This window comes from Ambystoma mexicanum, chromosome 7p (genome assembly GCF_040938575.1).
Source record: "Ambystoma mexicanum isolate Mex_15411 chromosome 7p, UKY_AmexF1_1, whole genome shotgun sequence".
Classification (NCBI taxonomy): domain Eukaryota; kingdom Metazoa; phylum Chordata; class Amphibia; order Caudata; family Ambystomatidae; genus Ambystoma; species Ambystoma mexicanum.
Window position 1 is genome coordinate 825,990,017 of NC_090939.1, and position 23,211 is coordinate 826,013,227.

General features: G+C 50.9%; 1 protein-coding gene across 7 annotated transcripts in view; it reads left to right on the forward strand.

Annotated features, from left to right (window-relative positions):
• ATP11A (ATPase phospholipid transporting 11A) overlaps positions 1-23,211 on the forward strand; it is a 2,308,865-nt gene that overhangs the window by 1,500,587 nt on the left and 785,067 nt on the right. For all 7 annotated transcript variants that reach the window (XM_069636989.1, XM_069636990.1, XM_069636983.1 and 4 more), the window contains exon 16: positions 2,774-2,847. In XM_069636989.1, the coding sequence (XP_069493090.1) occupies positions 2,774-2,847 (74 nt within the window). The remainder of the gene's footprint in view (positions 1-2,773; positions 2,848-23,211) is intronic.

Below are 23,211 nucleotides of genomic sequence, written 5' to 3' on the forward strand. Positions count from 1 at the left end.
GAGCGGCAGAGGGGGGGGAACCGGGATTCAAGCGACGAGTACGGACATAGTGCTCCCTCTCCCGGCTTTCATCTTTGAGCTGCTAGTGCCCCATCGGTTCTGATCCACATAGCTGGCGTCGATGGATCGTGTAGGCTACAGGAACCGCATAATTTTAGCTATAGCACCGGGCAGTCCACGGGCGGCTTTAGAGGAGCGACTGCATTGTGTCGGCTCCAAGCCATGCCCCAACAAATTACATTTTAAAAAACAAAAAATAAAATTGTTGAATTTCGTCTGCTTAAGGCCACAGTTCTTTGAAGCTCAGATGGACATGACTGGGAACTTAACACTTTAATTTCTAGAAAGAAGTAGTTCTTTCACTCTTTTTCAGGGAATCTGGTCTCTTGTATTGCAACTTCCAGTATCGAATGGCCTCTCTTCCATTTGTTGATGAATCTGGCAACTGCAACTTAAGTTACCAGAAGTCCATTCAATCTACCAGCTACTGTAAATCCCCTTTGTTCTTAGTCAATTCCTTTCTGCTGATCTTATCACTTGCCCTCCTTTCAGGTGTTATATCTTGGTGCAGGGAGCGGGTCCACTCATTGTTTCCGAGCCAGCTTGACGGCTTTGTTTTTGTATGGTATCATTCCTGTGTGCACGCTCTTTGCCACAGTAACCTTCCCTAGATCTCCTCACCATCCCTTCTTCTTTGTTTGTGTATACACTCCTTGCTCAAGAGCTATCTACACGTCTTTGACTAGCGACATTGGTTGTTCTTCAGTCCGTACTTCTAACTCTGGAAGTCTTGAGCACGATATGCAGCTCCACAGCATCTATGGTCTGTGTCCTTTCCACTCCTTACTGCATCTGTCTCTGACATAGTGAAGTGTTAACATATACTCCTCTTGGCAGTATACGCGTCGAGCTGGCCTGTTTATGACTCTTAACTTAAACTGCCTCTTTCTCACTAAGTTCCCCTTTTTGTTCTCTCTCCATTGGTGGAATCTTTCACATGACTATAGTCATTGAAAGACTGTTCATGGGCACTTATGGTGAATTACATTTCTTTGGGCACTTGGGGATGATGTTATAATTTTCATTTTCTTTTTTTGATTTTCTTTTTGTTGGTTTTAGTAAAATCGCGTCGACTTTTGGAAGTTCACATTTCTGCAAGTAAATTTGGTTGTGAAAGAAAGTATCACATTTGTATGAACATTGTTTATATGTGAAGATGTAAAGTATTATTTTGAATTTAAGATAACTACTTCCATGTTTTTCGTACCACTGTTTCTTTTCCAAATAATACCCACACGATTGTCAGTGGTTTTAGGGGATAAACTGAAGGTAAGCCCTGCCCAAAGTTGCATTGATAAGCGTAATGACTGGAGAGATAAACTAATAGAGTTCTAGAAAGCCATCACATTATTTGGAAACACTAATGTTCTTGTTCAGTGGGGAGTCTGTTTCTGTAGCCTGTGCTACTACTTTCATGCATACATTTTCAGGAAACTCCATAAAACATGTCTGTTCAACAAATATGACTGAAGAAACCTAACATTTTACTTTACTTTTTACTCCCTGTAGTTATGTATTTCCCTTCTCACCTTTTCTGGTGCTAGCGCTGTGATATCCCCGGCTTGGGCGATACACACATGCAACAAAATGCAACAAATATGTTTGATAATGACAGAAAAGAGGTTCTCCAATTTGCCAACTTTGAGTTGGAGCACTGATCTAGTTCACACTGAGAACTGAATCACATTTCACCCCCGAAGAAATATGTGAAGTACATTGACTGGAATGCTAACCGGTCAGTTTTTTCTGGTTTCTGAATAAATGCCGTTTTGGACTCATGGGCCTGGCACAAGTGATGGGCTGCTGATTGAAGGCAACTTCTACTTTAGAATATTTCTTAAGTTGATGTTTGAGTGACTGAACACTTTTTATTGCCACTATTGACTCAATATGCAAGCAAAGTATAAACTACAATGACAGAAAACCATCTAGGCCTTGTCTTTTCAGGTGATGAATTTGGTTGCACTACAGGTGGAGGAAATTACTGGTGGTTACTGTCGTTAGAGCACCTCTATATTTATTTTGACCAGAAGGAGGATTTACTCTTCAACTCCCTCATGCAAATCGTTTACTTGTAAAATCAGCAATTCAGAGAAACCTTTCATAGACCTAAGTTTGTTTATTTTGTTTAATTGGAGAAATCCTTACTTCATATATTGCATTAATCATTGCATGTTTAATTGGCAATTTGCTATGCAATGATGACAATCACGACAATGTATGAAGTACAATTTACATTGAATGAGGATTATTCTAAAGAAGCAACATGAACAAAAATATTTCTATGAACGTTTTTTCTGAATAGTTTTGAATGTAAATAAGATATGCACAGGGTAGTTGAGGTTTTAAGCATTCTTCTGTTCTGACTCTATATATGGTCAATTCAGGTTTCGTTACTCATCCTCTATCTCACTATTACTAATGTCTCTGTGGCAAAACTGGTTCACAGTTCCGGTAATTGTAAAATTCTGTACGCTACAGCCTTTACAATCTGATAGGGAATCTGAAGCCCCTTACACTTCTCTGGTAAAAAATAAACCTGCTTTATAATGTGAAATCCAGTTGCTTCTTTCATACATCAATCAACACATTTGGGAAACATGGTTTCATATTGCCGAATGCATAACATTGAATAGTTAGATACAGAAATAAGTAGTATTTAAAAATATGATTGCACAAGGTCTAAATCTACTTATTTTCTCATTTATTTCAGGTTTGAACAATTGGAGGTATTGAGTTTTGATTCCGTAAGGAGGAGAATGAGTGTAATTGTGAGATCTGCCTCAGGTAGTCATCACATTCCTTCTTAAATCGTATTTGTGTACTCTGTCTTCATTCGTTTGAGTGGATTACTCTGATAATGGTAATTTTGTGGCAGGGTACAATCGGTCTGAATGGGTTGCACAGTTCACTTAAAGTCTGTTGGTTTGTAAAAGCTGCCCTTATGTTCATGTTCGTATGAGATTGACTAGTAGACATGTATTATAATGGGTCTTAACTGTATTGTATTGCTTAGGCTTACTACCCATTGTGAGAAACCGGAAGGTGTCTCACTCGCTGGTCCCAGAGATCTGTCGTTCAGGTGGCCAGGACATGGCCATCCCTATTGGATCCAGTATTGGATCCAGTTCCTGGGGGTGGACCAGTGAGGGAGGATCACCTGGATGAGGGGTCTTTGGGGGGTAGAAGTGGGACACCGAAGGGTGAGACGCGGTACCCTCTTCCTTATACATTTTCCCCATCCTACTCCGTAGAATACTTAGAAACTCCACCCCCCCTTTTCCTACACGAATACTCTTGCACCATGACAAACAATGGACTAACACCAGAGCCGTTTACCTGACATGTCCCAACACAAGGGTCAGGCAGAGGAGAAAGGCAGCGAGACCTGAAAGGACGACGAGAAGGTAATTGCCCTTGCCCTTTTCAACTCAGCCCAGTGAAATCTCTGAAAGGTGAATCCTAAGCCCAGGAAGTCCAGGTGGCGTGTGGTGTGACGGGTGTCGATGGTGCACAGGGCCCTCCCGCGCTGCTAGCCAAAGCAGTGAAAAGTGATTGCCGCTGTGGTGCCGTCCTTGACTTCCAAGGCATTTCAGCACAGCCGGTCAGTCGGAGAGAACTGGTAGGAAACCGAACTGTGCTGGGCCCAAAGTTGCAGGCAGCAACATTGTTGGAATGAAGAACTTGTGTGTTTGAACTTTAAAGAAACCCCAGTGAAGGTCCAGAGGCAGAGTGGTCTGGCGCTGCGTGGGCGCTCATTCGAAGGAGTTTGACTGGAACCTTTTTGTTGTGTTGAAACTACAAGAACCAAGAGGCCTTGCGGGAGGCCGGCATGAGGTGTCAAGGTGGTCATACAAGGGTTAAGCAAAACCCCTTGAACACTCGAAAGTGTTTGACACTTGGAGAAAAGCAAAGTGAATTGTGTTTATAGAATTGTGTGTAGCCTGGCTGGGGGCTTTAAGGAAAGCCTGACTGTGGGCTGAGACCTGGACGGAGGTAGAGGGAAGAACCTAAGGGGTCTAAAGAGACTGTCTTGAGACTGTGGCTATGTGAACCGGATGGAGGGATGCCAAGAGAAAGCTAGGGGAAGGGAATCCCCGCTTTCTGATGAGATTGTGAACATTGTGACGACAAGTGTGCCAATTGTGACAAGTGTGAACCCGGCTGAGGGATGTCACAGTGAATAACATTGAGCATCCTGAATGTAAAGTTTTTAATCAAAGGCCGTAGTGAACCTGACTGAAGGAGGCCAACGTTGCAAGATGGATCGGACCCCAGTTGAGAGGGTCCCAGGTTGAAGAGAAATCACCCGACTTTAAGATTACTGAAGGAACTTTTGTTTGTCGTTTATGGTCCATCGGCCCTTGACTTTGAGCAAAAGAGACTTGGCCACAGAAGGTCCCGATATTGTTGAAAGGAACTGTTAGATTGTGCTGGCGAAGCCCGAAATGTGCTGTGCTCCAGAATCCCACCTTGTCCTGTGATAAAAACGTGGTGAAGGGAGACCCCAGCTATACCATCCTGACTTATTATTTTGAGAACATTTCTTTCTTTTCTTGTGAACATTAGCCTACATTATTTTGTAGCATAGCAGTAAGGATTGGCAAAAGTTTTTTTTTTTAGTATATGCCCTTTTCATTTGACTAGACTCCACTAGGACAGTGTTATTATTTGTTGATGGTTGTAGCTTCCTCCCATCTTAGATTTAGGTTTAGATTAGGTGTTTTTCTCGGCCATGGGGTCTGGCATGGATTCACATGCTCATGAATATTCCCCGTCGTCAGGCTGGGAATCCTCGGTAAAGAAAAAATCAATATCAGTTTTGTTTCTGATCTGTCTTTCTTAGTAGTAACCAATCACTGATCTCTGGGTCATACTGCCCCCAGCCAATGACTGCCCTCTCCCTAAGCCCTGCCTCTGGCAGCCATCCTCAGATTTTTACCGCACGCTCAAGTGTTGGGAGTCCTCGTGTTTAGCTCTCGAGTTTTTTACTGCGTTTTCATGCTTTTTCAGGAGATTTTCTCATTTTTTCGGTTTATTCGAGCCTCAAGCTCCACCGTTTCTACTTCTGACAACGGGTAGCCGTTTCGGAATTCTTATACGCCCCTCAAGGGTGAAGTTTTCGTCGAGTTTACACTTCTTGGAGGATTCCAGAAGATCTGCGGCCTACCTCAACGGACATGGCCCAGGACAAGGGAAGCTCGACGCCCGGATCCAAGCTGTTCAGGTGCTGCCCTGGATGCGGATTGCAGAACGTTTTCAAGGAGGACAAGCACTCGCGTTATCTCTACTGTCTTCATGAGGACAAGACGCACGTGGAGAAGGACTGTGCGTTCTGCAAATACCTTTCGGAACGGACCAAACAAGATCGTCGTTCCCGCCTCGCCGCCTGGCTGGAGAAGGGCACAGCAGGTGAGAAGGCGAAGAAAAAGTCTGAGCGGGCTTCTAAGTCCTGTCAGGGCGCCCCAGCGACGGGGGCCCAACAGAAGGCCAAGCACCGCAAGTCTGCGGGCACCGGGAGCGCCGAAAGGTCTGGCTCTTCGGCTGCCAGGCAGGGCGCTACTTCCCTGGCACGTCCGACCACGAGCCAGCGCTCTGGTTTGGGGAAGAGGAAGTCCGAGAACCTGGGTAAGCCGCTGGAGCGGACCCGGTCGATCTCGAAGGGGGAGCGAGGTGCTGACCCTCCTCCCAAGGCGAAGGCCCAGGACGCACCTAAGGTGGTGAGGGCTTTGATCCATCCGGCAAAGGCCTCTGCCGAAGTGGTCACTGCGACCCTGGCGAAGCCGGATGAGACTATGCCAGTGGAAACGACCTCTGGGCCCAGAGTATCCCTGCCACCGCAGAGGGAATCCTCTTTCCAGCCCATCGTTAAGACCCCCGTGAAGCCCCTGGCGGAAAAAGAGGGGGGGGCGGCGTTGGCCATTACAGACTCGGAATCAGCCTCTGAGGAGGAGCTGGTAGAAGCCGAGAAAGGCCTCAATGAGAGGTCCATAGGCCTCAACGAGAGCATAGGCCTCAAGGAGAGGTTCATAGGCCTCAACGAGAAGTTCGAGAGGGTGAGATCCCAGGGGGCGGCCCCTGCTGACGTGATCGAGGATAGCGTTGATGGCGACGTAGAGGGCCCAGTGGAACGGCCATCCCGTCCGTCGCAGCCATTACCCGAGCCACAGGATAGCTCGGCGGCCATTTTGTTGGCAATCCAATCCTTATGTACCGAGATAAGGACGAGATTACCACGGACCCCGACAGAGAATCCAGAACCGGGCCCGTTGGGAAGCCCTCCGAACAAGCGGAGGAGAGTCCACCCCGCTCAGCCCTTCGTGCCTGGGAGACCTGTGGACCCCTCGTCCTTGCCAGACCCTAGAGAGGATACGGCGATGGACACAGCGATGGGGACGGGCGATTATGGCAGCGATGACACAGCGGACATCCCGTCATCACCCCCCCTTAACCCCCCCCCACGGGCTGCCCCAGTCAACGAAATTGGCTCTTTCCACGCCATGATAACCAGGGCATCCGAGCTCTTCCAGCTCTGCCCTGAAGAACAAAAAATGGAAGGGTTTCTATACCAACGACGAGAGGCCAAGAGGAAGACGGTCCTCGCGGTGCCTTTGCTCGACGATGGCTGGAATGAGGGGCTCGCGGTCCTCAAGAACCCTTCCACGGCACCTCCAAGAGGGACCGGTACGAGAAGAAGTACCGAGTCCCTGATGCCGCCCCCTTGTGCCTCAGGGCCCAGCCCACGCCGGACTCTGTCGTCTCGGCAGCGGCTAAGAAGAAGGCAGCGGGTGCGGCGGCTTCAACTTCCACTTCCCTGCCAGACAGCGAGGGCAAGAAGTTGAACTCCATGGGACGACGAGTCATCTCGGCGGCGACGATGATTAAGGCGACCAATGCCTTAGCGATCGTGGCCCGCTACGACAGGGAGCTCTGGTTCAAGATAGCTCCCCTGCTAGACTTCCTACCTGACGACAAGAGGGCGGAGGCCCTAGAAATTCTGCAGGAAGGCGAGGTGGCGTCGGATCACGCCATTACGGTGGCAACGGACATTGCAGATACCGGTTTTCGCCAACTGGGCAACGGAGTTTGCCTCCGACGATGAGGATGGCTCAAGGCGACAGACTTTCGCTAGGACGTCCAGACCAGAGTGTTGGACATGCTGTTCGACGGCAACAACCTCTTTGGTAAGGCGGTGGACGAGTCTCTACAGGCCATCAAGACCGACTCGGAGACGGCCCGGGCCCTAGGGGTGCTTCAACAGCGACGGCCCTTTCGGAGCTCCGAAGGCAGACAGGGTGCCTCCAAAGGTTCCAGCGGTGGTTCCTCCACTTACCGCCAGGCGGCACGGTCCTCTTCCCAGGAGGCCTACAGAGGTCGCGGCAAGCAGGGGGGATCCCGCCGTCGTCACCAAGGAGGCCAAGGCGGCAAGGCCGCCTCCAAGCAAGACTGACCCGGCCGTATTGTCGGCCCCCACCAAAGCACCCCGGTGGGAGGCCGGCTGACGAAGTTCGTCGGCGTGTGGGAGTCCATCTCCACCGACCGTTGGGTGTTGGACACCCTGGCCAACGGGCACTCGCTGGAATTCCAAAAGAAGTGCCCTCGCATTCCTGCCGTGGCCACGTCCCTCAACTGCTGTTGGAGGTAAGGGCGATGCTCAAGAAAGGTGCAATCGAGCTCGTCCCCAGAAGGCTAAGGGGCTCCGGAGTGTACTCAAGGTACTTCCTCGTCAGGAAGAAGACAGGCGGTTGGCGCCCCATCCTAGACCTGCGCCGCTTAAACAAGTACATCAAGGTGCAGAAATTCAGGATGGTCACCCTCCAGCACGTGCTGGGACAGCTGGAGGAAGGCGACTTCCTATCGTCTTTGGACCTGGAGGATGCTTACTTCCACATCCCTATTCTAAAAAGGCACAGGAAGTTCCTCAGGTTCGTGGTTCAGGGACGCCACTACCAATTCAGAGCCCTACCGTTCGGATTAAAGTCGGCACCCAGGGTTTTCACCAAGTGCCTGGCACCAGTGGCGGCGCGGCTGCGCCTGCAGGGGATCCACGTTTACCCCTACCTGGACGACTGGCTAATCCGGGCAAGGACAAGGGAACTCGCTGTCGAGCACACAGCGAGGACCGTCGGGATTGCTCACGGAGCTGGGGTTCACCATCAACTACCCCAAATCCCACCTGGCCCCATCGCAGGTAGCACTGTTTCTAGGAGCCAAGCTTGATACAATGGGGCAATTGGCCCCCCCTTCGGAGGAGAGGACCAAGACCATCCTGGGCAAGGTGGGCCGCCTGCTAGCCACGGACGTGGCCATGGTGAGGTCCATCAAGTCCCTCCTCGGGATGATGTCCTCATGCGTCGATCTTGTACCCCTTGCAGACTTCGGATGTGTCTGCTACAGGAGTTCCTCAACGCCCGCTGGCTTCTGGCGAGGGGCTGTTTTGAGGACAGGATCCCTCTCGACGAGGAGTTCCGTCGGGCGACCTCATGGTGGGGCATCAATGCTCACCTCACAACAGGCACGGAATTTCAAATCCTGCCGTTTCAGAAGACTGTGACGATGGACGCCTCTCTGGAGGGTTGGGGGGGCCCACACCGGAGACCGCCACGCAAGAGGCCTTTGGATCCCAGAGGAGAGGTCTCTCCACATCAACATTCTGGAGCTCCGAGCAGTGTTCTGGGCTCTCAAGTCATTCCTTCCGTCCCTCAAGGGCAAAGTGGTGAGGATCTTCACCGACAACACCACCACGATGTTCTATATACGGAAGCAAGGAGGCACCAGATCCCCAGACCTATCCAAGGAGGCCCAGGATCTGTGGCACTGGGCAGTCGCCCAGGGGATGTTTCTGGTTCCCTTCCCCCTGGCAGGAATAAAAAACACCATCGCCGACTCACTCAGCAGGGAGCTGCGCTCGTGCCACAAGTGGGTACTGTGCCAGGATCAAGTGGATCGACTCTTCCAACGATGGGGCAAACCCCAGATCGACCTGTTCACGACGGCGACGAACTCCAAGTGCCAGAGGTTCGCCAGCAGGTTCCCACAGCCTAGGAGCATCGGCGATGCTTTCTCGTTCCCTTGGGACGGCCTGTTTCTATACGCGTTCCCTCCATTGCCGTTGCTGCTACGCCTCATCAACCAGTTCAAGAAGTCCAGGTGCAGGATGATCCTCGTCGCACCGGCGTGGCCGAGGCAGATCTGGTTCCCGGACCTTCTGGACTTGTCAACGTCCCCACCAGTCAAGCTGCCGGCGGACGCGGATCTTCTCTCCAGAGAAGGAGGCGCCATTCTCCATCGAGATCCGCAGTCGCTGAACTTGCAGGCCTGGCTCCTGCAGCGCTAGAGTTTGGACGGTACGATATCCCGGCTGATTGCAGAGAGGTTCTTGCAAAGGCCAGGGCGTCCTCCACCCTCAAGTGCTACAGACATAAGTGGAAGAGGTTCTCTGTCTGGTGCCGTGCACAGAAGATTAACCCTCTGCGGATTACGGCCCCTCAAGTGCTGTCGTACCTACTGTCGCTGGCCAAAGCTGGACTGGCTCACGCCTCCATCAAAATACATCTGGCAGCCATCTCCCGATATACCAGGACTACGGGACGGGCGTCCTTGTGGTCTCATCGCCTGGTGAAGGAATTTATGAAGAGACTATTCTGATCGTTCTTGCCAGTGAAGGCTCCCGCCCCGGCGTGGGAGCTTAATGTGGTGCTGACCAGGCTCATGGGGGCCCCATTCGAGCCTATGCATTCGGCGCCCTTGAAGTTCCTGTCGTGGAAGACAGCGTTCCTTGTGGCCATCACCTCCGCACGACGAGTGGGAGAGATCCAGGCCCTATCTTGTAAGCCTCCATACTTGACTTTTCACGACACGAGGATGGTGCTGAGGACGCACCCCTCCTTCATGCCCAAGGTGCCGTCGGACTTCCACCTCAACCAGCCCTTGGTGTTACCAGTTTTCTTCCCGTCGCCTTCGACGCCAGCCGAGAGGACTTTGCACTCGCTGGATGTAGCTAGAGCGCTGAAGTTCTATGTGGACCGCACGAAGAGTTTTCGGAAGACGTCACAACTGTTTGTTAACTTTGGGACTGTGAATCAAGGGAAGGCTCTCTCGAAGACTTCCATTTCCAGATGGCTCTCCGGCTGCATCATGCACTGTCACCGGTTGGCAAACCGACTGCTGCCCGGCCGTCCGAGAGTCCATTCGACCAGAGCGATCGCTGCTACCACAGCGTTCCTGTCTGGTGTGCCCCTGCTGGACATCTGCTGGGCTGTTATGTGGTGGTCGACGCACACCTTCACAAGATTCTACTGCGTCGATCGGGACTCCAGGGAGGTGTCCAGGGTCGGCCAAGCAGTGCTGCGCAACCTGTTCGCTTAAGGTGAGCCTGGTGAGGAGGTAAGAGATGCTTAATGTTGAGTTGTTGTATTGCTTAATGTTGAGCCTGTTGCCACCTCCCGTGGTTGTGCATGTGTGTACTGCTATGTATTCTTTTATTCATGAGCATGTGAATCCATGCCAGACCCCATGCTGGAGAAGGAACAAGTTACTTACCTGTAACTGTTGTTCTCCAGCATGGGTCTGGCATGGATTCACATGCGAACGCTCCCGCCTACCCCTCTGCGGCTCTTCACTTGGTCATACTGCCACTTTACGTGCTACCAAATCTGAGGATGGCTGCCAGAAGCGGGGCTTAGGGAGAGGGCAGTCATTGGCTGGGGGCAGTATGACCCAGAGATCAGTGATTGGTTACTACTAAGAAAGAAAGATCAGAAACGAAACTGATACTGATTTTTTCTTTACCGAGGATTCCCAGCCTGATGACAGGGAATATTCATGAGCATGTGAATCCATGCCAGACCCATGCTGGAGAACAACAGTTACAGGTAAGTAACTTGTTCCATCTCATCCATTTAATAAACCCTTAAACTGTGATCACTTGTCTGTCTTATCTTGATACCATGCCTTCCTTATACCATCTAGGTTTTAGTAAATTGTTGTGGGTTAGATGGATCTATTGTAACCTAAATATCTTTGGTTTTAGATAGTCAGAGAAAATAAATGGCCTGTTGTAATCTACAGTTTGTTTGGATCTGTCAAAAGCGTAATAAAGAACTGATTGCATTGGGCTTGAAACGAGGTGTCTGCCCTAATGGTTCCTGAGCTTCAGCATTCTCAACTCATTGGTTCAAACATGCAGTATTATGTGGCAAGTAAGGAATCAAGTCTTGCTGATGCATTTATCCCCACTGACTCATATTGTCTTGTATTAATCACAGCACTTGTAAGACCCATTAATGTTTTGTTATAATTTTAGTAATACACAACTTTCAGATATATTTTCATTATAGCAGCATCTTCTATGCTGTAACATATTTTTTTCACAAGGTAAATCACTAAAAACAGAGTCTGATTTTATGTTTCACTGAGTCCCTGTAGCTCATGCTGCCTCCTGTACTGCCAAATGTAACAAAAACATTCTAGGGAGTCCTCGGACCACTAATGTAATGTTGCTACCGCTCTGGAAAGTCCTGTCGAGTACGTCATTCACTCATGGGAAATGTAAAATAAAATATACAGTCTGAGTGGGTGCAGTGTTCCATGGTTGCTGTATTATGTTGCTTCTCTCCAACTTTTGACTATGACCTAGAAAAGTCAACAGCCATCTTTTTTTTGTTGATTTTTTTTTTTAATTTATTTTCTGAGCCAAACAAATCAACATTAACACATCCACCAATTTCCAACCCCCTCCCCTCCTACCCCTCGCCTCCCCCCAGACCCACTGCTGGAGGCATTTGTCACCTGGGCCTTTACCAGTCTTTCTTAAGCTGTGAAAATGTCCAAAATTCTTATTTTATGCGGGCACCATTGCTCCATATCGTCCGATTGGAGATATTCCAGCACGTCACCCCATTCTTTCGTGAAGGACCCCCCCTAGTGCCCTGTGTATTATGTGTTAGTCTTTCCATAGTCACTAAATTCCACACCTTCTGAAGCCAACCAAACACCAGAGGTGGGTCCCGTTGTTTCCATTTCTGGGCAATCGCTGACCATGCCGCTATCACTAGCCCCATAAAACGCCTCAATTGTGATTTCGTAAATTTCTTAGCAATCGGGTCCTTTATTCCGCATAACCATACCTTCTCCCCCAGCATGCCTATGTTTGGGAACATCCCCTGCATTTGCGTGTTTACTTCCGCCCAGAACACCTGTATCCCTTTGCAGTCCCACCATATATGTTTCCAGTTGCCAATCTCATTACAGCTCCTCCAGCAAAGCCTGGAAGTGTTCGGATAGATTGCATTTAAAGTCTCTGGGGTGTAATGCCATTGGGTCATAATGTTTACCCACATTTCCCTCATTTGAACTGAGCGTGTCAGCTTCGGTATTCCCCTCCCTCTGTAATTTACTAATTGGTTCACCCAGCGTTGTTTCCAATTTCCGCATGTAGTTCCACCTAATGTCCTCATTCTGTACATTGAGAAACTTGTACAGAGCCGACACCAGTTTCTTGGAACCTAAGTTGGACAATGTGTATCTCTCGAAGGGAGTCAGTTCCCTTATTGCAGCTTGTTTGATAGTCTGCGTTGCCAACCAGTGTGACAGCCATCTTAATATGTTTAAACACCTGCATTGCAGTCAGCAATTATTGATTTAATCTTCAAAAGAAAGCACTGCTAATAGACCTATGCTAACTTTCTGATCCCTTATTGGAAAGCGATTATAATGTAACTGCTCAGTACAATTGAAAGAGGCTTGCAAGTTGTCATAAAATCCAAAGAACTTGTAAACAATCAGTTTATCTATTGCATGTGGTTGAATAGCCTGCAAGCTTCTGTTTTATCGCCTGTAATATCAATCCTATTCTCACTATTACTGACAGGCGACACTACATTGCTACTGGTGCCGCTTTCCTCAATTGATGATGAAAAAGCATTGACTGCTGCAGTTTCAGTTGGTAAGCTTTACATACATACAGCTGCACCACATTCCACATTAGAATTTCAGCATATGGCTCCACCCAATTTTTCCCAGCCAGGAGTACTTCACTACACTGACACCAGAGCAAGCACTGCTTCACCTGCTGTACTAATGGACATAGTAATAGTCGACTTGGTTTCCGGGTCAAGCATTACACCACAATATGACAGAGCTTACTAATTAGGCATGTCTCCTCGAATGACATAATCCAAGCCCTCCCTCTTCTTCCCCCTGAAATTCCCCAGCGTGTATATACCAAATACAGCACCAACAACTAACACAGACTTGAGCGGCTGTGCATTTAGGGTACAGCACAGGCAGACGAAGTGCACCTCCAAGATTATTTCTTAGCCTGTTCATCATGCCATTCCCAGACCTGGCCGAGGGCCAAACTATGACATTCATTGCATTGCTTAAATGGCCAAAGAACTCCAAATTCTGAAACTGCAAGCAGCATTTACACCTCCAACTACTCATACCCTCTGTGAAAATCCAGTCAAACTCCTCCACCCAATGTAACGCCATGCTCTTCTCCTCTTTAATCTCAATCTCACCCACCAAATAATTTATGCAGCACTCAAGGACCCCATACAAAAATCAAAGCTTTCTCATTACGGTCAGATCAGAAATCAGACCTATTTCATCCATGACTACTTTGCTGACACAGAAACCGTGTGGCTGCTCATCCCAGAATCATAGATATCTGACACCTATTCATCAGCTCTAATTGATCTCTTACCAACCTGTCTAATAATTTTCCACAAAGACTGTATCAACTGGACTGGTGGTGATTGCAACATCACTTTTAGGGACCACTTGGACATAAAACTTGCTAAATACCCTATTATACCAAATTCTGAATCCTTCCTCCATCAATACTTATCACCATCCTGGTCCTGTGATTTTCTTCTCGTTTACAGACACCCAACACCAAATGCAGCATTTGACCAATTTCTCACCGATCTTTTAACCCCCACATTCCTTGCCTGTACCCACTTAATAAGCCCTGGAGATTAAAATTTCTGGCTAAAGCTTGATGTTTTTCCGAATCCAAGCCTTTTCTAATATGCCTTTGTGGTATTTGTTTACTCAATTAGTTTAAGTCTATACATATTCTGTTGGCCACACTGTGGAACGAATACTCGGTGACCCTTGCCACATCTCACTGCCTAACAAACCTAGCTTCCTCAAGCATGTTGCTCACTCAATTGCCTGAATAAAAAGATCTCTAGTCACTATAAACTCCATAAGACCCTAGCTAAAAATCTGTCAACAACCGTTCCTGATTCAGTTCTCAGTGACTTCCAAAATAGTGTTACCACGGTATTGGATGTCATAATTTTACTCACCGCCATAGATATTGACACTTCCAAAAACCTATGGAAAAATGGTATACACCTCCACTAATTTAAATCAAAAAGAGCCTTCAATAACTGAATGGAAACACATGACGCCAGTATTAGCTCATTCAAACCAAATGCATCCTACAGAGTAAGCAAGCCCACGAGAGAAAACAAATACAGGAAACCAAAAACATACTAAACTGACCCCCCTCTCCCTCATGGAGACTGAACACCACAACATAATTCAACATTCTCCATGTCCTTACAGGAATCTACATCCTAGCTAATCTCATTTAACCTTTAGAAGAGCTTTTAAACAAGTTAACATCTTTCTTCTCCACAAAAATCACCATTACTCAAAACACCGTTGCATATCCTCCCCCCAACCCTATCCAAAACGTCCTTAACTTGGTAATCTTTGTGGACCTCATCAAATTTTACCCACACATCGACTTGGTAGTAAAAACTGATTGCATCATTGACATCTTCAGAACCTTAAAACAACCATCAGCAATACTGTTCTCATGCTCGCTAGTTTAATGTAACAGAATCTAGCTTGGTCTTCCAAAGCTCAAATCCATAGGGATTCATCGGTTCTAAAATAGTTTCCTGTCTAATCTTAGTTGTAAGGGAGGCCACCAATGGGCGCAGGCAAGAACGCTGAGCTCTGTCCCCAGCCTTGGACTTCGTGAGGTGTTATGGTGAGTTGCAGTCCCTAACCTATTTAAAAAGTTGTGTTCCGAATGTCGGAATCTGCAGCCCCACAGGGAGTTGAAAAAGAAAGCTTGGCGCTACCCTGGGGTTCCAGATTTGGCCCCTCACGCCATGGACGGATCTCCAGCTCCCTGCTGCCTGGGGAACGGAGTGCAGTTCATTGTGTCCAGGTCGGCCTCGGAGGGCGGGTGTCATGCCACGCGGTACTTGGCGCCTGTGGAACCGCTGGCGGCGCGGACATTATCCGGCCGTGCACGCTGGTAGCCTGTCACGCCCACTTTCAGTTCCGCCCGTGCGTATGCGCGCTTACGCGGCCCGGAGTATAAATACAGCTCCTTCCGGGTTATGTACGCGTTGCAACGCTTCCGGTTTCCTCCGTTAGTGCTGTCTGCCTTTTCGCCTGCTCTCACTCATTGCTGGTTACCCGAATTCTATCGGGTCCTTTTTCCTATTCCCCTTGTCTTGCCTTCTGCCCTTCCTGTTTTTCTCCTCCTGCCAGCCTCTTTGTGTACCAGACCTAGGCCTGTTTTCTTGGATTGCTGATTCTTCTGATTCGGATACCTTCCTCTGTGATCCCCCGTGTACCAGATCCCGGCCTGTTTAAGGACTGCCTACCTTCCTTCGGAGCTTCATCCTATACCACGGAGTATCTGCTTCAACCGACTGCATTCCAGCACATTCCAGCTCATTCCGAAGGAGAGTCACGCAGGTCGCTTCGGGGTTTTTTGTGCCTTTCGGCTTTTTCCCCTTACCGGCGTTCCCGGGAGGAAGCACCGGAAACCCTTTTTGGGTACACAGTGGCTTCCTTCCGTGGGCGCCCCTACCTACATAAAAAAAAGGAGCGACCAAGAAGTAAAGGGAAGAAGGGTACTGGAAGAAGAGACGAAGGTGAGGAGTTAGGGGAGGGTGGCGAATCGGATTATACGTTCTCTGACGAGGATATCACCAATCCTGGTGACAGTGGGACGGCTCCGGTTGGGGCTGCGGATGCAGAGGACCCTCCTGCTGCGCTAAAAGTCAGGAGGCGTCAGCCCTCACGGTGCCCTGGAGTGGTGGTGGGGGAGAGTGGAGGCTTTCTCCCCCAAAGAGTGCCGGCCCGCTGGTGACGTGGGTGCGCGTGGCTCTGGCTGATGAGGAGGGTGTTGACCGTGATGGATCGGCGGTGGGGCCGTCTGGTGCAGTGCAGGTGGTGAGGAGCCAGTGGGGACCCCAACCATCCAGGGGGGTGGCGGACGCGGGCACTCCCCACCCACGTAGTGGAGGCTTGGAGGAGGTCTGCGCCCTGCGAGGCCCTGGCAGTGTGGCTCTGCTGGGCTGCCCGGCTCACAGAGGAACCAATGGGAATCGCCTTTACTCATCAACACTTCCCCCACACAGTGCAGAGAAGGGAGATGAACCGGGGGCAACTCACCACAGAAACTGCTGAGAGGGGGGGGCCCAGGGCCTGAAAGAAGATGACCATGGTGCTCTGTAACACCCCATAGGGTAACGGGGGTGTGGTACGCTCCGCAAAAGGACTGCTGCCACCAACACCAAGAAGGGGAACAACAGGCCCTGGAGATTGAGGGGGCTTTTCCACACTGGGTCCCCCCCACTCCCAGGGGAGAGTTAAAGGAAAGAGGTGCCCCAGAGGAAGAGGGAGGTGGGGGCTTTCCTCACTGGTCCTGCGCTGTCGGGGGGTTGCGCTTCCTTGGCAGCACACCTGAGAGAGCATACAAACTCAACCTGGCAATAGAAATTCAACCTGCAAGCAAGTGAACTGCTGGAGGAGGATCCCTTGAGGGGGGAGACTCGAGACATACTACCTGCACACTGCTGCTCAGTTGTGGGTACAGTGTCAGAGTCAATGGAGAGACTGGGCCCAGAGAGAGACTTTTCACTGGGGTAGGTGCCTGTCGATTGGGGGAACTGGAGTCTAGACCCCTCAAGGACACAGGAGAAGGGGGAGTGAAAACCCCATAAGCTGGAAGGAGGCCGTAGCAAAATTCCAGTTTCACATTGAGGATACCATGACGGAGACTGGGGGGGTCCCCTTACAGCCCCGGCGGAACTAGGCTCTATAAAGACATAAACAGACCATCCTGGAGGAGATCAGGGGCTTGAGAACAGACATGTGGGCAAAATTGGCCAATCTATCCGCCAAGGTGACCACCCTCGAGGACAGAATGGATGGGGTGGAGGCTAACCAAACATCTAGTGGGCTCTTGGAAACGCAGATGGAGGCCCGCTTCATGGAAATGGAACAGCGCGAGGAGGAGCTATCTCTCAAGGTGGATGATATTAAAAATCGCGAGAGAACGAACAATCCCCAGATTTTCGGTCTCGAGGAGGAGGAGGAGGAGGAGGGGGAGACCCCAACAGGCTTGGAGCACAAGGAGGTACAGGACATAATAAGGTTGGTGCTAGGCTCTGGGGATGGTGAAAGGGCCACAATAGATAGTTCACCGGGCTGGAGGTTGAGCCTGAGGAACGCGGACGGCACTATTATGGGGACAAGGTGAGGATCCTCGATAAAGCAAAACGTCTGAGAGAAATAAACTATGGTCACTCAAGGGTGGCAATTTTCCAAGACCTTACTCTTAAGGCCGTCCCCTTTCCTCCATACTGCATGGGTGTCCCTTCCAGGGGACGTGAGACAGAACCTTTTTCACCCAAAAAAAAAGAACGGTTCCATGTATTAAAATTGCAGCAAAAATGGCTGTGGACAAAAAATATTGTGTAAAAAAGGCCATGGTTTTGCCACCGCAATCCATGTAAAGGATGCGGGGCACACACCCGCAACCCCCGGACCCATTATACCATTTAAGAGAAGCAGGGAACAGCCCTGCAACCCCTGCTCCCCTTAAATGGTATAATGGGGTACACCTTTACGGGTCAAACCACAGCATTTTTGCCACGATTTTTTTGCACAGGTGCCATTTTTGCTGCGATTTTATCACTGCATACCAAAAAACCTTCTTCCCCTTTAAATTTAGAGGCACGCTGGGGTGCAGCCTTGGGAGCATGCACTGCCCTGAATCCGCCCTCCGGTGCCACACCTCAGTCCCCTTTTCTGCGTCGACGGGAACGGGCCAAATTCACCAGTGCTCCTGGGTTTGGCTTCGGCCATGTAATTCCACGTGCACATACTTCGTCTCTTCTGTTTTTTTGTCTTTTTATCATTCAGGTACTCGGTCATCAGGCGTCACGCTCCTCCCTGGCGCATGTTGACTTCTACAGGGTTTAGCAGGTGTTCATCCTGAAAAGGGCTCTTTCCAACTAAAGACCCCCACGCCCTGTGCCTAAGTTGCCTTTGCCCAGACCACGGCTGTCAAGCTTGTACCGCGTGCAATGGGCTCTCCTCGATGTCTCTGAAGAACAGACCAGGCAGGTGGAGGGAGCTCTTCCAGAGATTGCCTTCAGAGGAACTAAAGGACTTGGTTTATCATCGATCCAAGCCCAAGGTAGGGCCGCTCTTTTCCAGCGCACCCCGCAAGGGAGACTCCTTTCCAAGGACTAGCCTGTTCAAGAGGGACCGCTCAGGTCCTCATACCAGCATGAGTACCGAGGCTACGTCAGCTACCGGCCGGCAGGCCGAGGGGTCAGTTGATCCTCCCGGTGACAGTGCTGAGGGACCGGAAGGTTCTTTTACTGGGTCGTTACCCTAAGGGGCCACGCTCTAGTACCGGCAACATGTCCGAGGGTGTGCCTATATGCAGTTCTACTGGCAGATCCGCTGAGGTCGACACGCCAACCAGGCCTCGGCCTGAGGAACAGGGTTAGCCTCATGATGCCCACTTAAGAGTCCTGGACGGGGTTGGGCTCAGTGAGCCAAGCAACACGACACAGGCATGTGGAAGGCAGCTCGACAAGATGGCCGCCGTGCCAGACATTAGACACCCACCCGATACCGCACCAAGGAAGGGAGCAGGTGGAGGAATGAGTGTCAAGGTGGGACTGGTGTCAACCAGGTATGTGGCCTACAGCCTATCCTTCATTTGCACAGGGCAGGTCCCTGCTGCGTCCCTATGGGCAGGGCACGCAATGGCTCCAGCAGCAGCCTGCTACCCCGTCAATATCACCTACCACCCCTTTGGCCTGTGAGGACAGATTTTTTTAAAGGTTCCTCAGGCTCATGAAATCTCCTCAGATGGGGGTCATCCTCAGGGATGCCATCAGGGACGTGCTCCCGCCAATGGCCCTGGCGCTGCAGGCCCCAGTACAAGTGCCTCTGGCCCCTGTTCAGCCTCTGCCGTCCGCTCCGGCCCCCCAACCGATTGTGCAGGCGGTTCCGTACCAGCCTCTGCTGCAGGCTCCGGTCTCCACACCCCAGCCTTTGGCTCCCAGCCCCCCTCCACCGGTGCCAGACCAACCAGACCCTCAGGTGGACACAGATGAGGAGGAGGACCCCGACTAACCGTCGTCAGCCAAGGCCTTGCACGAACGTCTTGCAGGGCTGGCAGAGTACTTGGGCCTTCCTCAACCCGAGGTGGAGCAACCATCAGAGGGGGTCCTCGCCGAAGTCCTCACGCTATGTCCCACAGCAAGAATGGGGATATCGATGCAGAAGGACATTGTCGCATTGGGCAAGAAGGGCTGGCTCAAGCCGCACTGTCCAGCCAGTCAATCGACGCCTGGACACCAAGTACAGGCAGATGGAGGGGGATACAGTCTTGCTATCGGCCCACCCTCAGCCGCACTCTTCGGTGATCGCTGCGGCATCACTATACTCCAAGCCTCAGTCGTCCCCGGCCTCTTCCTCAGCAGCGCTGCTAGGCAAAGAGGAGAAGATCTTGGAGGCGTACATGAAGAAGCTGTATTCCAACGTGTCCCTGCATCTTCGTCAAGCCAATGCGGATGCCATGCTGGCAGCTGTTAACCAGAGGCTTTGGCAGGAAATTGCCGATTTCCTCTGAGAGCTTCCGGCACAGAGCCAATCAGGATTCAAGGTGGGACTGGCAGAGGCCAAGATGGTGGCACAAGACATCATGGAGTCCACCATGGCCCACATTGACACCTCTGGCCGGGCCATCTGCATTGCCACAGACAAGAGAAGAACAGCTTGGCTCCGTGCTACGAAATTCAACCCGGATGTCCAGGAACACATATTAGACCTTCCGTTTGAAGGGGGTGACCTCTTCCACTCCACCACGGACAAGGAGCTGGACAAAAAGAGAAACAGCTCTCAAACGGCCAAGTCTTTATCCATTCTTACAAAGACCACGCCCAAAACATACACCCAGTCACAGCAGCGCTCGGACAAGGGGCATACATACTGACGGTTCTGCGGCTTCCAAGAGCAGAAGTCCAGGCAGCCTGACCGTTTGCCGACCCAACATCTGCACGAACAACAAAAGGTGGGTTGGGGGGGTGGAGTAAGGGCTTTTTCCAGTTCCCCTCCTCCGCAACAGCCTCAGAGGGAAAGAAGGCATGAAACGCCCCTTCGGGTCCACGTGTCTCCAGTGGGGGGCAGGCTTGCTCTCTATGCACACTTCTGGCGCCAGAATTTTGCGGACTGCCTACACATCCCAGCCTCTCCTCCCTCTTCTCCTCCACTCCCACATTTTGGGACAACAACTCTTTTCGCAGAGATCTGGTCGCTTGTCGAGAAATAGGCAGTGGAGGAAGTCCCAGCCAGCCTCCCAGCGAGGCTTGGGCTTTTACTCCAGGATTTTCGCCATTCAGAAATAGAACCAGGCGGGCCTGAGAGTTGTGCTGGACCTTTCCACCCTCAACCTCTCCCTACCTCTACATAAATTCAAGACGTTTACGCCAGCTTTGATAGCGGAGACATTGTGCAATGGAGACTGGATGTGCTCCCTGGATCTGAAGGATGCGCTCCCTGGATCTGAAGGATGCGTACTTGCACGTCCCAATTTGGCAGCCTCATCATTCTTTTCTACGATTCAGGATCATGGGCTCCCATTTCCAATACAAGGTGCTTCCCTTTGGCCCCAGTCTTTTCCAGGCTGATGAATACAGTGGCGGCCCTCCTCAGGACTCAGGGACACCACATCTATCCATACCTCGACGACAGGCTCGTCATGGCTTTATCTCCGGAAGCGGTGCACTGCACCTCTCACGCCCTCATGAACACACTTCATGATCTGGCCTTTTAGCTGAATCTCAAGAAGTCGCAGCTGCAGCCTACGCAGACTTACCTTCCAGGTGCTCATCTTGGACACAGGCTCCCAGAGAGTATTTCCCCCGGAATACAAGATCACTACCATCAAGAGGGCCACTGCGCACTTTCTCAGCAGGGAGGTGACATCGGCCGGGTGGTACCAACACCTTCTGGGTGTGATGGCAGCGGTCCTATTGGCCGTCCCCACATGAGACTCAGGATGAGGAGGATACAGCTGCACTTTGCGGCTTCATGGACCAGGAGCGGGGCTCTCAGGGGGAGAAGATCATCCTTACTCCTTCTCTTCACCCGGCCCTCACATGGTGGTCCAGAGACTGCAACCTGCGGATGGGCAAGCCCTTCCTGCAACCTACCCTGCAGGTCACCATCATTACAGAATCCTCTCTCGAGGGATGGTGGCCCACCCTGGACAACCATTGCGTCCATGGCACCTGGACCCGGCAGGAGATGGAGTACCACATCAATTGGCTGGAAATAAAGGCCATCTGGCTAGCGCTCAGAGCCTTCCTTCTGATTATCGATGGCAAGGTCGTCCTCATTCAGACAGAAAAATCGACCAGCATGTTCTATGTCAACAAGCAGGGAGGCACCAGGTCCCCTCCACTTTGCAGAGTGGCAGTCAGCATGTGGGAATGGGCCCTGGAAAACATCTACCTCGGGGCCGTCCACCTTCTGCAGGAATCCAACCTGGAGGCAGAAAGGCTCAGCAGACTGGGAGCGGACAATTATGAGTGGCAGCTAAACAACGTTGTACTGCAGGAGATCTTCAGCAGATGGGGACACCCCCAGGTGGACCTCTTTTCCTCCTGGCACAACAGGAAGTGCCAACAGTTTGCCTCCTTGCAGGGGCAAGGCCCCGGCTCCCTGGGCAACGCATTTTAGATGTAGAACGGCATGACAGCATACGCCTTCCCGCCCACGCCGCTGATACACAGGTTGATATGCAAGATCAAGGAGTCTCGCCAGATCAGAGTCATTCTGATAGCTTCATGGTGGCCAGCCAGGCCATGGTTCTCGGAGCTGCTCAGCCTCTCGGAGAGACCTCCCATTTGCCTTCCAACGGGCCCAGCACATCATCTGGTGCAGCAGGGTGGCAGGGTCATTCACCCCGCGCCACAGAAACTAGCGCTCACAGCGTGGTGCCTTAGCAGGTCACGCTAGGACACCTCCGAAGCTGATCTAGAGATCATACAAGGTGCTAGGAGCAAAACTACCAGGGCCCAGTATAAGAGCAAGTGGACCAGGTTCTGCCACTGGGCAGACTCTAAGGACTCTAAGGATATCAACCGCCTTGCGAGTACGTTGGACGTCGTTCTCTCCTTCTCTGCGCACCTCGCCCACTCGGGCTTGCAGGTAGACACTTGCTGCACTTACTTGGCAGCCATTGGGGCCTACAGAAACTCAGAGGAAGAGATCTTCTCCTCTTCCAACCCGATTGTCAAGAAGCATCTAACAGGGCTCCGTAGACTCTACCCGCCCATCAAGAGGCCACACCCGGTGTGGGACCTCAGTATAGTGTTGGGTGCCCTGGTGCACAAACCATTTGAGCCAATGGCGTCAGGCGGACATCAGGCTAGTCACCATTAAGACAGCCTTAGTAGTCTACCTCATCTCGGCTCGCAGGATATGCGAAATCCAGGCGCTGGTCTCCTCAGAGCCCTACACTACGTTTCACAGAGATAAAGTAGTCCTGAGGACGCACCCAGCATTCCTACCTAAGGTGCCTTCCTCATTCCATCTGAACGAAGAAATAGTGCTGCCTACGTTTTTTGCTGAGCCCAGAGACAAGGCACAGAGAGTTCTGCACTGCCTAGATTTCAGGTATGCGCTGAAATTCTACTTGGACAGGACCAAGGGCTTCTGCATGTCAGACGCACTTCATCAGCTTTGGCGGATCAAGACCGGGATATCAGGCCTCTAAGGCCTCCATACGCCGTTGGATGGTCTCTGCCATCAAAGAAACTTACGACGGACAGCATAAGCCACTGCCGGCCAACATGC